General features: G+C 40.0%; 1 protein-coding gene across 1 annotated transcript in view; it reads left to right on the forward strand.

Moving 5' to 3' along the window:
• The window catches only part of DGKK (diacylglycerol kinase kappa), a 163,658-nt gene that overhangs the window by 110,423 nt on the left and 37,453 nt on the right, over positions 1 to 15,782 (forward strand). Inside the window, exons 9-14 of the mRNA XM_004755125.3 lie at positions 7,500 to 7,683; positions 8,388 to 8,496; positions 9,259 to 9,398; positions 10,315 to 10,396; positions 12,653 to 12,744; positions 13,554 to 13,653. Of these exons, the coding sequence (XP_004755182.1) occupies positions 7,500 to 7,683; positions 8,388 to 8,496; positions 9,259 to 9,398; positions 10,315 to 10,396; positions 12,653 to 12,744; positions 13,554 to 13,653 (707 nt within the window). The remainder of the gene's footprint in view (positions 1 to 7,499; positions 7,684 to 8,387; positions 8,497 to 9,258; positions 9,399 to 10,314; positions 10,397 to 12,652; positions 12,745 to 13,553; positions 13,654 to 15,782) is intronic.

Raw genomic sequence — 15,782 nt, forward strand, 5'->3', positions numbered from 1 at the left:
TATAGAGTCTTCTCTCAGAAGGTCTAGAGATGTTAGAACAGATAAAACAGGGGCAAAGCAGAGGGATGTTTTGTCCAGTTCGTGTTTGTCTTTATTATTAAATAATGATGAGACTTAGAAACAACATGATGTAAAGGAAAAAAACAAAGGCCAAGCAACCATGAGTTTTAGTCACTTACTAGCTAGGTGACCTTGAGTAAGTCACTTACATACTCTGAGCTTCCCTTTCCACATCTAATTGGGAATGATAACTATGTATTGGGAGGATAAGTGATAATACGTAAAGGGCTTGAATATCAAGAAACATAGCCCCAAAGGACAACAAATTAAATCACTAGTCTTCTAGCCTAATGAAAACTGTAGACCCCCACAAGGATATTTCACTCTAGCCATCGCTGACAATACCTTTTTGAATATACCTCCCCTTCCCCACTTTTTCTTTAAAGGGACTCTCCTTTTTGCCATTTAATTGTTCATTTGCTTCTATATTACTCATTATTAAGTAATGGGTACTGTGAAGATCAAAATCACATATCACAGCTAAAAAGAGCTGACCTATTTTACGAACACTAAAGAATTTAGAAGTCTAATATATTTACCAACTGACACTACTGTTTTACAAAGCCAGCAGAGAGATACACTGCCCATTAATTTCGGTTTGTGTAGTTAGCTTCACTCTATATATGGTCAATTTTACTTACTAGAGCTAAAGTTCAAACCCTGCCTGGAGTGTTTTCACTTATATTTCACTAATATACTAATTTACCCATCTCTGACATGTGGGATGTCCACTTGTCTGGATGTGATTAGTGAACCAGCATTTCATTGACTTAAAAATTTTCCCCATATTGATGCTTGCTGCCCACTTTGTCATCAAAGAAGAGCTAGCATTGGCTGACAGCAAAGAAAAGAAAGAAGAGTTTGTAGTTTCTTCAGTCAGAGAACTGAAGGGGGCAAGGATTCTGTAATTATTACAACGGAGTTTTATAACTAGACATAGCACATGTGCACATGTGTGCACCCACATATATACACACTGAGATACACTCTAGTCTCTCCCAGTTCATTTTCCAACCCTAATACAGATACATCCAGATAGACATTGGTACAAAGAATGAACCATTCACACAGTTTTCTTCAAGCAAGCATGTTCATATGTTCCCATAATGACATGCATAGACACAAAGCTAACTTCACTCAGAGGTGCATGCATATATTATTCTCAGATCTACTCAAATATTTACCCACATAAGTCATCTACCAGACAGTTAACTAGAGAGGTGTTGAAGTGGATGACTTGGTAAATAAGAGATGTTTGGCTGGATAGAAAAAAGAAGAGACTGGGGGGAAATGGGATTGATAGAAGAGAAAAAGTAGCAAATTAGTCACCCAAACAAACTCAAGCTGCCATGAAAGTCAATCTAGTCCTGAAATCTGAGACTTTGCTCACACCAGTGGGGAACCTAGGGAAGATGTCTAAGCAGAATGAAGGATGCCCATCTCAGCATCCCACCAATCACCCCAAATAGGTATAAAGAGGCTGCAAACTCTTCTTTATAATTAGCCCAAAGGTCTTTGTGCTTCTTGTCCTTATGGAATTTCGGTTTTGGGGGGGTTTGTTTGTTTTTTTTATCCTATATCTCTTCTTATTCTTTTGTTTTATTTTGTTCTTTAACAAGAATTTTTTCTTTTCTTTATTTCTAACTTTATTTTTTACGTTGTGTTAGTCGCCATACAGTACATCATTAGTTTTTGATGTAGTATTCCACGATTCATTGTGTATTACACCCAGTGCTTCATGCATCACTTCTTATTCTTGTTATAGATCATCAACTAAAGGCATTGCTACTTTCTTTTGCTTTCCACCAATGACATAATATCGCTTAGAAGTACCTGAGCTAAGCTATTCTTTTTGTGTAGTATCTCATCTAATGCCCTATGAGTTAGTTTCGAGCCTTTCTTTCAAGTCATCTACATTCTTGATCCAATTGAATCTCACTCTTGAGAGACTTTCTTTCAATAACAGTTGTACTCAGGTGCATTGTGAGGGTTAGATGAACTAACATTTGTTAAAGATAGTTTTAAAATACAGGAAGAAGATTGGTAAGCCATCCTTATGCTAATTTAACATCCTTCTGTGGTATGAACTGAACAAATTTGAGAGAAACTATACACCCCCTGTTTTGCGGCACTGTGCTTGTATTAATGCAGCTCAAAGAAGCATGAGATTTTTCTTGAAAAGCTCTTTCAGGGGGCGCCTGGGTGGCTCAGTGGTTAAAACCTCTGCTTTCAGCTCAGGTGGCTCAGTGGGTTAAAACCTCTGCTTTCAGCTCAGGTCATGATCCCAGGGTCCTGGGATCGAGCCCCGCATCGGGCTATCTGCTCGGCAGGGAGCCTGCTTCCTCCTCTCTCTCTGCCTGCCTCTCTGCCTACTTGTGATCTCTGTCTGCCAAATAAATAAATAAAATCTTAAAAAAAAAAAAAAAAGAAAAGCTCTTTCAGGCTGCTGAGCCATCTGGAGTTTAAAGTCAACTTAAATCTTCTAAGCCCTTTTCACACTTGATGCTGCCAAACCAAGTTCGTATTGTCCTATTCCAGTATGATTTATGTCCTTGGTACTAAAAATCCTGGCTTCACATTTATCCCATTTTCATCTTGTTGACTTTGACCTATCCGCCCTTTGAGGTTATTTTACAATCTTTATTCTATTTTTTTAAATATTTTATTTATTTATTTGACAGAAAAAGAGACACAGCGAGAGAACACAAGCAGAGAGAGTGGGGAGGGAGAAGCAGGCTTCCCGCCAAACAGATAGCCTGATATGGGGCTCGATCTGAGGACACTGGGATCATCACCTGGGCTGAAGGCAGACGCTTAATGACTGAGCCACCTAGGAACCCCATTCAATCCTTTTTCTGTCATCCAATAACTTTCCCTCCAGCTTTGAGTACTTCAGAGTTGAGAAGTCTTCTATGTTTTCATTTGAATTGTTGATTAAAACAGTAGAGGACACCCCCCTACAATTAACATCAGTCTATTCAAAAGCAACTTTGTGGGCACACTTACCTGGTTATGAATCTGCCTAATATTGCTACATTCCAGCCCACAATGCCACACAATTTTGTCACCTTCTTCACAAGATTCCCTTGACAAACTTGGCCTTCCTCGAATTCAGATGCTCTGGGGAAATGCTAGATGTTGCTGTCCCTGTCTTCTCCTAGGGATAGCTTTCTGCCAGCACTTCTTCCTCTTGTCTTCCCATCTGTGACCAAATTAGGTTTGACACTGAAGTTTAAGTTGGCTTAATTACAGAATTTTCTTTTTATCTCAGTTTTCCACCCCCATCCTGGATCATTTTATTAATCATTGCAACATGATGCTATTATACATATGTAGAAATGAACACCCAGAGAAGTTAAGATGTTTGCTGTAGGTTAGTGAATAAATCTGGAGGGCAACCAGCTGTGGCACACAGCTGCATTCTGTTGTAGAAGTACACTGCAGAAGACTGCCCATGCTCCAAGCTGCCAAATGGATCTACAAATGATTTCAGCTACAACTTCATGGCTATGTAATTTATATATAATATTAACATAATTATTTTTCTTATTTAATTTAATTCTTGATTAGTTAATATAGTCACATGGTTCAAACTTTTTAAAATAGAAACACATATGCACATGTTTAGTAAAAACTTACTATCCTTTCTCTCAATCTTCTCAGTCTCCCATAGCCCCATCCAATCCCCACTCACAAAAAGTTGATTGCTGCCATTAGTTTATTGAATAGCTTCTAGTATTTCTTCCTGTATATACTACTAAATATAAACATATATTTTTATCCCTTCCCTTTTTAATACTATACACATTCCTCTGAACCTTGCTTCTCTTTTTCCTTCACAGCATATTTTGGAGATCTTTTTGATCAACAGAAGATTGCTTCCTCATTCCTTTTTACAGCTACAAGATACTCTATTATATGAATATATACCATAATTTATTTGAGCAGTCCTCTAATTTCAAAGTTTTCGGTCTCTTGCTATTACAACAATGTTGCAATGAACAATCTCATGCAGGTCATTTTACATATAAATCTATAGGAAAAATTCCCAGAAGTGTAATTACTGGGCCATAATGCATAAGCATTTATAATTTTCATAGATGCTATCAGATTGCCCCCCATAGGGCTTGTGTCACTTTGCACATCCACCCTCAGTAAGAGTTCATATTTTCTGTCTTCCTCAATCAAGTGTATCATCTATTTTTTTTTTTTTTGGCCAGTTTTCTGGGTAAGAAAAAAATGGTACTATGGCCTGGTTTTAATCAGTATATTTCTCATTTATGAATGAGTTTGGTCATCTTTTCACCTTTAAGAAACAATTTATATTTCTTTTTCTTATCAATGTAGCTCCTATCTCATTTTCATCTCAACACTGGGAAACAAGTTAGTTTTTCAAACGGCCCACTATGCAGATAAGGAAACAGAGGTCCAAACAGCTCACAGTAGTTGGTCTCAGTGCCACTGCTGCCTCCCCTCTAGAAAGGGACTAACCCATCTGTTAAAAATCACTGGGCAGGGGCGCCTGGGTGGCTCAGTGGATTAAGCCGCTGCCTTCAGCTCAGGTCATGATCTCAGTGTCCTGGGATCGAGAGAGCCTGCTTCCCCCTCTGTCTCTGCCTGCCTCTCTGCCTACTTGTGATCTCTCTCTCTGTCAAATAAAATAAAAATAAAATCTTTAAAAAAAAAAATCACTGGGCATAGATAGGTCTATTCCAGGACCTCTGGCAGGGGGAGTCCTTGCTTCTAAGCATAGCTCACAGTTTCTCTAGATGTTGGCAGCAACCTGTTTCCATAAATCTTTTCACTGGAGTACATACCCAAAGTCACATGATCCCCTGGAGGTTGTTAGCAGAAGGTTGCTGAATAAGGAAAGGAAGCTCAGAGCAGAATCAGCTTCTCAAACAAAGAAGAGGTAAGCTTGAGGCCAGGCCATGAGTTGATCCCTGCATTGCTGGTTGGATGAGGAGCAAGCACATAAAACGTTACTACTTTTTTTAGGAGCGTGTAAGGTGGCTCAGTTGGTTAAGTGTCTAAATCTTGATTTTGGCTCAGGTCATGATCTCCATGTTGTGAAGTATGTCTCCATCCTGGGCACGGAGACTACTTAAGATTCTCTCTCTCCCTCTCCCTCTGTTCTTTCCTCATACACACTACCCCACCCATGTGTGTGCACATGCCCTCTCTCCTTAAGAAAAAAATAAGGGGTGCCTGGGTGGTTCAGTCATTAAGCATCTGCTTTTGGCTCAGGTCATGATCCCGGGATCCTGGGATCAAGGCCCGCACTGGGCTCCCTGCTCAGTGGGAAGACTGCTTCTCCCTCTCCCACACCCCCTGCTTGTGTTCCCTCTCTCTCCGTGTCTCTCTCCATGTCCAAAAAATAAACAAAATCTTTTTTAAAAAAAGAAAAGAAAAAATAAGTAAAATAAAAATTAAAAGGTATGGCCTTTTTTGATGATTTTCTTCATATATCTTATGACCTGACCCCTAATGTTTTGTACTATACTAAACAGTCTCACCCTGATTTTTTAACTGCTTCCTCACATCTCATTGTCATTTTGTGTGGTTCTGCCATCTCTCTGACCTCATTTCTGCCAGTCTGCCCCTCACTCACTCCACAATAGTCATGCCATTCTGTTCAGTGGCCCTCAGATACCCCAGACATTCTCCCTTCTCTGGGTCCTACCACTTATTCTTTCTTCTGCTCCCAAAACTCTCCCCCCCCCCATATATGCATTGCTCACTTTTTTACTTCATTCAAGTCTCATCTCAAATGTCACCTCCCTAGAGAAGCTGTCCCTGACCATCCCATCTAAAATAACAACCCCTTTAGTCTCTATCCTGTTTCCCTTACTTCTTTTTCTTCATATCATGTTCTTTTCTATATTACTTTGTTTTGTTGTGCTTTCCACCATTAGAATATAAGTTCCACAAGAGCAGAAACTATTTCTATCTTGCCCACCACTGTATTCTCAGAACATAAGAAGGACAAGCACAGAGAATGCCCTCAATACATGTTTGTTGAATGAATGAATTAATGTCTTAACTAACATTGCATCAACATACTACCTTTTGTAAAACAAATATTGAAAAGGGTACTACCTTCAGGTAATGTGTTCAGGGAGAGTAACTATTTCCAAGATATGCTACTGAAGGAACATGGCAGACTCCCCTTGTAGCTGTGAGTACTAACAAGCCCTGAAAATTTGGTGCCTGACTGGCTAACTGGCTAAGGATGCCTTCAAGTTCTACTGGCCAGTGAGTAGGAATTGGCCCATAGAGGAAGACTGCTTTAAGTTTTTCCAGGCAAAACATCCATGAAATCTACTCATGACTGCAGTATTCCTCCAGGCTCACTTTCACCCCAATTACAACAAATGGGACATCATACACAATTCAGGAGTGAGCCATATAACGTTTGCCCTTTGCATTTATTTTTGCTGGGGTATCCCTGGCAAGCCAAAGCTCAGAGTTTAGGGGCTCACGATTTGTCTCATCTCCTAGGGGGCCATTGCTCACTGCCTGTCTCCCTGCCAACAGGCTCAAAGGCTCAGCATGAGCTGGCAGGCACTGACAATTTAGGCTGCTATAACTTCACTTCCCTATAGGGAACTTCAGAGTTAGGAATTATTAAAAGACTCTCTCTTGTTCAGACAATTTCCCTATAGTCTTTTTTCCCCTGAAAGTTGGTGTGATAACTGGGATTGCCCTGCCAGAGCCTTGGAGGGGTGATTAAATTTCCCTTCTTCCTCCCACACTGATATGTTCTCTGTCATTAACTGCTGTCTAAAAGACAGCCTTTCCCCCCCTCCTCTCTCCTTACCTGATATCCTCTCACTGTGAGAACTGAACTATCCCAGGCAAAGAGAGAACTAATTGGTATTCTGATCCTCCTCTCCAGCTTTCAATCCTCTCCTTCTTCAGTTCCCCATGGTGTTTTATTAATCCCTCATTGTGGCACCAATTTCCTTAATCTTTGTGTTCCAACATACTACTGTGTATAAGTCTGTTTCCCCAGCTGGAGGACAGGAGCTATACCCCTAGAAGTATCTAGCATGATGATTGGCATGTAGTAATTGCTCAGCAAATGTTGTTTGCCTGGCAACAGCTTGGGCAGACATTAAATGAGAGCCCCTTTGGGTTGTGCTCTGAATTCTCCTCTGCTTCTCAGTCTCAGCAGACTAGAGCATAAGGAAACTCTGAGAGTTTTTGGATATGTCTTTTTGCCTTGCTTGTGGTGATTGTATCATGGGTGTTTGTATATATCTAAACCCATTAAATTGTATATATTAAATATGTGCCATTCTTTGTTTATCAATTATACCTCAATAAAGCTGTTTTTAAAAAGTCTTTGCAAAATGTGATGTCAAGTCATCTCTTACTTCCATCTCAATGGCCCTTTTCTTTCTTCTCCTTTTCTTTTTGTTGTGTGCATGTATCAGGCCAATTAGTAGTGTCTTCAGACTTCTGGAACCTCAATTGGTCATCAGCCTGTTCATGTCCCCTTCTCATCTTCATCAACTCCAAAAGCGGCGATCACCAAGGGATCGTCTTCCTCCGAAAATTCAAACAGTACCTTAACCCGTCTCAAGTTTTTGACCTGTCAAAGGGTGGACCTGAAGCCGGGTAAGCATGAGCTAAAGGATACAGTTGAGTATATAGAAGGGACTCTTCGAACTATACATTTTAGAGTAAGGGTTTCTGGAATCAGTTCTAGTACCTGGGCACAATCAAGTCAGGATGCAGACACATAACTTCAGAGAATTGGGGGTTGGCTAGTTGGAGGATTTTTAGCCCTCTCCCAGAAATCCCTTCAAGCTCATGTTCTGCTCTCAGATTCATTCCACCTTTCCTGGTTGGAAGAAGTCTAACTCTGTCTCCTGGCCTCAGGGGAAGAGGCATATGGGGATTGCTGTTCACCTTTCCTGTCCCTCATTCTTTCCTGCGACCAAACAGATATATCTCCACTATAGACCTGTTTTACTTATGGACCATCTGGCTGTTTCAGCTCTGGTTTCTGTGAAGCCACTGGCCACTGTACAAGGCTTCTTGGGCCTCAGCAAGTGGGTTTGGCTAGGTTACGAGTAGCTTCTAGAGCAAGGGTAGGCATAGAAGAGGGTGGGCTGAAGCAAGGCCTCAGCTCCAGGACTGCCTATGGGAGCATTGCCTGTAATGTTAGGTACACAGAGAGATAGGAGCTAAGTAAAAGAAGGTGGGTAGCCTGTTAGCAGGATGCAGAAGCAGTAGTCCTTAGCTCCCAGCACAGTATAGAAAAGAGTTGTAAAACCTAGTAGTTCATGAAATGACTCCTGTTCCCCTCTTTCTTTCAGGCTATGCATGTTCAAGAATTTTTCTCGCTTTCGCATTGTGGTTTGTGGTGGAGATGGCAGCGTGAGCTGGGTCTTATCTCTGATTGATGCCTTTGAATTACATGAAAAGGTGAGTTCTTGCTGACTCAGTTCAATCATTGCTAGAGAGACTGTGGGTATGGACCTGTTCATCCCAAAATGTCCTTAGTCTTCACTCTCCTTATCTATACAGCACGTGTTTTCCACTGGTTTCATAGTCAACCTGACAGGGAGATTCTCACTCTAAGCTTTCCCACCTAAACCATTTTCTGTGGGAAGGAGAAATGAGGGAGTTAGCAGAAAGAATGAGCAGTGCTTTATGCCCCAGGCCCCAAAGTAAATATTTGAAGGAAAGGAGAGCAAGCAAAAAAGAAGTGGCTTCAGGCCACATTCAGACTCCAATTTCCTATCCATCTTGAAGCCACCAGTTTCCTTCCTGAGTCTCAAAAGTAGCAGAAACTTTCTTCTCACTTTCCTCCCTCTCCCTAGATAGCTAGCTCCCTGTTCTTCTGACTTTAGTAGCTTTGTCTCCCGAGGCACGTTATCGTTTTGGCCAAGGCTTGATGGAAATTTGTGGCTATATTTCTCTTTCATAAGCATGGCTATAAATATTGTCATATTCTAACTTTTCCCTGCACTGAATACGTTCTGCATTGCCAAAAGTGGTGACAAACTTTTCAGGAAAATGTTCACTTAGCATCAATATCTTCCTATTACACTTCCTAAAATCAGAAGTCTCTTATTGCCACTGGTTTTTAGACCACTATCTTTCCCAAGGAGCACCTTCTGGGTTCTTTTATGGGTGGATCTTGGTAGAATTGACTGAAAATGGTTCCTTGTTTTGTTCTTGCAGTGTCAGTTGGCAGTCATCCCACTTGGAACTGGAAATGATCTGGCCCGTGTCCTAGGCTGGGGTGCATTCTGGAACAAAAACAAGTCACCTATTACCATACTCAACAGAGTGGAGCAGGCTAGTGTGAGGATTCTAGACAGGTGAGTGGCTGAATGATTACGTCATTGTGCCTGTTCCAGTCCCATATCAATTACTCTCATTTACATCATCTCAATCATGAATATTCTAACCTCCCTCACAGAGCCTCATTCCTTTCTGGCTTCAGTGCAGGGCAGTTTTGGGTGGCCTTGTCTATTAGGAAGTCAGGATCTACCATGTTTCTTTTAGACATCACTAAAGCCCCTGTTCAAACTTAAAAGATCCTAAATCAGGAGCCCCACAGGTAAATTTTAAGAGTTCTGTAAACCTCCTTCAAATTGCATAGCTAATTATCTATGTAAGCATATTTTTTTCCCCCTTGGGAATGTTTCTATCTTTCTATTCTATTCCAGAATAGTATAGAAACCATTCTATAGCTTCATAAGTTTTTCAAAGAAACTCAAAAAACTTAGGGTTCAGAAATAATTGGCTTAGATTGTCTCTGCTTTAGAGAAGAATGAGTATTGCCATCCTATCTCCTGAAAAGAGATAGGGTCAATGCTGGGTCATAGTATTTAATTTATGGCTGCCCATTAGGATATTCTGGGAAGTTTTTTCAAGGTACCAAGCTGAAGCCACCACAAAGACTCTTATTCAGTATGTCTTGGGCCCTGGCATATTTATGTTACAAAAGCACCTGAAGTGATCTTGATAGTTACCTCTCTGGTTGAGAAGCACTGTCCTCTGACCCTATGATGAAATTCTTTCCATCACACTGGTTTTAAGAAGTACTGAGGCAGAGGCCCCACTTGTAGTATATTTGAGATCAGATGACCTGAGATAGTGTGGGCATCTCTACAACTCATCTTCCTTCACTACATAAACATTTTGACCTTTCTCTTGCTATGTGAAGCATTGATGACAGCCTGTGACAAAACAGAGCCCTAAATATCTGTCTGTCCTTGACCTTCATTTCAGATGGAGTGTGATGATCCGTGAGACTCCCAGACAAACCCCATTGCTAAGAGGACAGGTTGAAATGGATGTACCCCGATTTGAGGTAACTACTGCCCAGCTGTAATTCAAGCCAACAGCTTTATTACATAGTGAAATAAAAGGCAAACCCAGAGAGAAGCTTTTGTATTGTCCATGGTCTCAATGAGCATAAGATCATTGAAGACCAGAGACATGTCAATAAGCAGCTTTTACTAGAAACGGTGTTAGACACTGGGGATATAATTCATTCAGCCATTTACTTATTCATTCATTCAAATTATATATGAAAATACTTCTGGATTACCTACTATGTGTGAGATACTGTTCTAGGAGCTGTTCTTATGTACTAGTAGGTAAAAAAGAATGACACAGTTCATGCTGTCATGGAGTTCATAGTAATAGAAACAATAGTTTTACTAAAGTAGTATGAGTGTTAGTATATAAGTAAGTAGAAAGTGGTGTGAACACCCAGCAGGTGTACCAAGCCCAATCTGGGGGAAATCAAGGAAAGATTCTCAGAAACACCATTTCAGAAAAGATTGAAGGAACAGAGGGAGTTAATCAGGATATTAAGAAAGAGGAGGCCTGTTCCAGACAGATTGAATAGTGTATGTTGTTCCAAAGGCAAGACAGAGCATAGAATATTCACAGAACAGAATAGAATATTCACATACATTTATTAATGGCTAAAGCATTGGGGTCAGGGAGGAGAAATGCAGAGAGAATGACTAAAGATGAGGCTGGAAAAGAAATCAGGGCCCAGGCCAGGAAGAACCCAGTAACCCATGGTAGGAAGTTTGGGCTTTTGCCCTAAAGAGAATTATAGAATTTTTTCCTTATATTATTAGGAGAATTTTCAAACATACCAGCTTCTTGAACTCAATAGTAGAATTAGTTAGGACTCTAGCCTACAGGATGTAACTCTCAAAGACATAAAAAAGCTTATTTCAATCTAAATTACATTTTTAAGATTTTATTTGTTTATTTGACAGTGAGAGACACAGCAAGAGAGGGAAAGCAAGCAGGAGGAGTGGGAGAGGGAGAAGCAGTCTTCCCGCCTAGCAGGGCGCCAGGTGCGGGGCCTGATTCCAGAACCCTGGGATCATGACCTAAGCCAAAAGCAGATGTTTAACAACTGAGCCACCCAGGTTCCCCTATAAATGACATTTTATTGGCCATCTGCTATAAGTATATCATAGTACATATTATTAGGTATTATATTAAAGTTTGAGATATATAGTACAAATAAGTATTCAAACCTACATATATAAAATGCTAGAGTCTACCATTAAATTTCACTATACTTGCTTTATCACATATGTGTCCATATATCCTTTCTGTTATCTAATAGATAGTATTCTGCTATCTACTAGAAGGGTTTGAAGTAGAATTGCATGGTACATGGAAAAACAATTGAAGGAATAAAGACTAGAGGCAAGGAGAAAAGAGAGGAGATGCTGCGATTATCTAGGCAAAAGATTATGGTGATTTGAACTGGTGAAGTGGTAACAGGGATAAGAAGAAGTGGGCATGTTTAAGACATATAGGAGTAATAGAATCACCAGGACTTGGTAGATATTTGAATGAAAGAGATGATGGGAGAGGGAAGAGAGGCAGCTGTAGTTAAGAATACAGACTCGGGGCTCCTGGCTAGTTCAGTTGGTAGAGCATGTGACTCTCAATCTCAGGTCCATGAGTTCAAATTCCACACTGGGCATGAAGCCTGGGGGGGGGTGGGGGCACGGAGAGGAAGAACACCGACTCAAGAGCCAGACTACCTGGAATCAAATCCTGGCTATGCCACTTATCAGCGTACCCCTTTCCTGTGCCTCAGTTTGCTGTTCTGTGAAATGGGGTTATTACAAGGATTACATAAGAAAATATTTATATATAGCTTAGAACAGAGACTGTACATTGTAAGTACTATATAAGTGAATATTATTGTTATTACTAATATTATTATAATAAGAGGTAACACTTTGGCATTGGAAAGATGTGGGTTCAAATCCCAGATCTATTATTTACGAGCTATGCAATATGAGCTTGTTTGTTCATTTGAAATATGGAACAAAAATTTACCTCCATGAGTTTTTGAGAATTATTTAAGTGACAGCAAACAATATACATCTCTTATTTTTAGAATGACCACAGATCTAAGATTATCTATGGGGTCCTTCACAAAGAATTATTTGATTGTGATTATTTTCAGTGAGGCAGTTGAGTTGTTGGTAAAGAGTAAGAAATAATGAGGAGATAAAGCTGGGCAGCAGACTATGTCTCAGTCCTGAGATTCAAGAGCTGAACACTCATTTCTCCCTAGGCTGCTGCCATCCAACATCTAGAATCCGCAACCACTGAGTTGAACAAAATCCTGAAGGCCAAGTACCCCACAGAGATGATCATCGCAACAAGGTCAGTCTTCCTTTGGCTTTCAAACTGGAGTGTTTTTATTGCCTTCATGAGCTGTTCCTCAGTCAGAGAAGGAGCTCATTTTGATAGGTTGGGGTACTGAGGCCAAGGAAAGTTATCAAATTTCTCCCAACTCCAACCACCTGAATGAAAAAATAGATGAGATTGAGGTAAGGGCTCCTGCTAGTCCAAAAAGACAGAATTACAAGCCAGAGAAACAAAGAGAAACAACATTTCACACTATTCAAGGGCATAACATAACTCCCTATAGTAGGAACCCCTTGCTTTCCATCTGACACTGGGAAAGGTCTCTATAGAATTGATGACAGCTGCTTTCTTGTATCCCAAACAACACATTCTGCCCTTCCAAATATGTGGGTCATTCATTTCTCCTGGGACACTTTGGATGGTTCCTGATGAGTCTGCCATATTCTCCTTTGATAAATACTCCCCCCAGGGACAGTTCTCCCAAAGTCATTATGTTTGTACTAAATTATATGGGCCCTTGAACCATAGCCGATTTGACCCAGGTAAGAACCTGACCTAAGGTGGATCAACTGAATTTTCTTTTCTGGAAATTCTGAATTTAGGGCTAAGAAAATCTAATTAAACTCTCTTAGGTATTCATGTATTTGACCATATATACATGAAAAAATAGAAAAACAAAGGAAGAGGGGAGAGGAAGGAAGGGAGAGATTACAGATCAGGAAAGAGAGACAGGAAAGAGAAAGTGGAAGATGGACTTTATAAGACAGAAGGGCTCTGGACATCATGATCCATATCACATTGTCCCATATGTCTTATCTTTGCAGATTCCTGTGTTCAGCAGTGGAAGATTTTGTGGTGGATATTGTAAAGGCTTGGAGTCAGATAAAACAGAACAATACAGCTATAGAATCTGTGATTTTGAAAGTAAGTTTCCATTCCTTTTATCTTCCATGCTTTGTGGAGCCAGGGCCTCCTTTTTATCTTTTATTTTTTAATTTATTATTGTTATTCCATTAAAATTAACATACACTATTATATTAGTTTCAGGTGTACTATATAGTGATTCAGCTATTCTGTACATTACTCAGTGCTCATCATGATAAGTGTATTCTTAATCCTGTTGACACCTATTTCATATATCCCCCAACAACCTCCCTTCTGGTAACCATCAGTTTGTTCTCTACACTTGGGAGTCTGTTTTTTGGTTTATTTTTTCTTTCTTCTTTTGTTTTGTTTCTTAAATTCCAAATAAGAGTGTAATCACTTGGTATTTGTCTTTCTCTGACTGACTTATTTGCTTAGTATTGTGCCCTATAGATCCATCCATATTGTTGTAAATGGCAAGATGTCATTATTTTTTATGGATGAGTAATATTCCATTGTATGTGTATAACACATCCTTTATCCACTTATCCATGGATGGACACTTAGCTGTTGTAAATAATGCTGCAATAAACATAAGGGTGCATGTATCTTTTAAAATTAGTATTTTCATTTTCTTTGGTTAAATAACCAGTAGTGGAATTACTGGATCCTATGGAAATTCTATTTTAATTTTTTGAGGAACCTCCATACTGTTTTCCAGAGTGGTTGCACCAGTTTGCATTCCCAGTAACAGTGTAAGAGGGTTCCCCTTTCCTCACATCCTCGCCAATACTTGTTGTTAACTGTGTTGTTGATTTTAGCCAGTCTGAGAGGTGTGAGGTGATAGCTTGTTGTGTTTTTGACTTGTATTTCCCTGATGATGAGTGATATTTGAGCATCTTTTAAAGTGTCTGTTGGCCATCTGGATGTCCTCTTTGGAGAAGTGTCTGTTCATGTCTTCTGGCCATTTTTAAATTGGATTATTGGTGTTTTAGGTCTTGAGTTGTGTCAATTCTTTTTTTTTTAAGATTTTATTTATTTATTTGACAGACAGAGATCACAAGTAGGCAGAGAAGCCGGCAGAGAGAGAGGAGGAAGCAGGCTCCCTGCTGAGCAGAGAGCCCAATGCAGGGCTTGATCCCAGGACCCTGGGATCATGACCTGAGCCGAAGGCAGAGGCTTTAACCCACTGAGCCACCCAGGTGCCCCATCAATTCTTTATATATCTTAGATACTAACCCTCTGTCAGACATGTCATTTGCAAATATCTTCTCCCATTCCATAGGTAGCCTTATAGTTTTGTTGATTATTTCCTTCACTGTGCAGAGCTTTCTATTTTGATGTAGTCCCAGTATTTTATTTTTGCTTTTATTTCCCTTTTCTGAGGGGACCTATCTAGAAAAAGTTACTACAACTGATGCCAGACAAGTTACTGTCCGTGCTTTCTTCTAGGATCTTATGGTTTCATGTCTCACATTTAGGTCTTTCACCCATTTTCAATTTGTTTTTGTGTATGGCATAAGAAAGCGGTCCAGTTTCTTTCTTTTGCATGTTAATGTCCAGTTTTCCCAACACAATTTGTTGAAGAGACAATTTTTTCCCATTGGATAGTCGTTCCTGCTTTGTTGAAGATTAACTGACCATATAATTATGGGTTTACTTCTGGGTTTTCTATTCTGTTCCACTGATCTGGATGGCTATTTTTGTGCCATTATCATACTGGTTTCTTTCTATTTTTATTTTATTTTATTTTTCAGTGTTCCAAAATTCATTTTTTATGCAACACACCCAGTGCTCCATACAATACATGCCCTCCACAATACCCACCACTAGACTCACCCAACCCCCTCCTTCCAAAACCCTCGGTTTGTTTCTCAGAGTCCACAGTCTCTCGTGGTTTGTCTCCCCCTCCGATTTCCCCCAACTCACTTCTCCTCTCCATCTCCCAATGTCCTCTGTGCTACTCCCTATGCTCCACAAGAAAGTGAAACCATATGATAATTGACTCTCTCTGCTTGACTTATTTCACTCAGCATAATCTCCTGCAGTCCTGTCAATGTTGATACAAAAGTTGGGTATTTATCCTTTCTGAAGGAGGCATAATATTCCATTGTATATATGGACCATATCTTTTTTATCCATTTGTCCGTGGAAGGGCATCTTGGTTCTTTCCACAGTTTGGCAACTGT

The sequence above is a fragment of the Mustela putorius genome, unplaced genomic scaffold (assembly GCF_011764305.1).
Source record: "Mustela putorius furo isolate JIRA1106 unplaced genomic scaffold, ASM1176430v1.1 tig00003903_pilon_pilon_pilon, whole genome shotgun sequence".
NCBI classification, from domain to species: domain Eukaryota; kingdom Metazoa; phylum Chordata; class Mammalia; order Carnivora; family Mustelidae; genus Mustela; species Mustela putorius.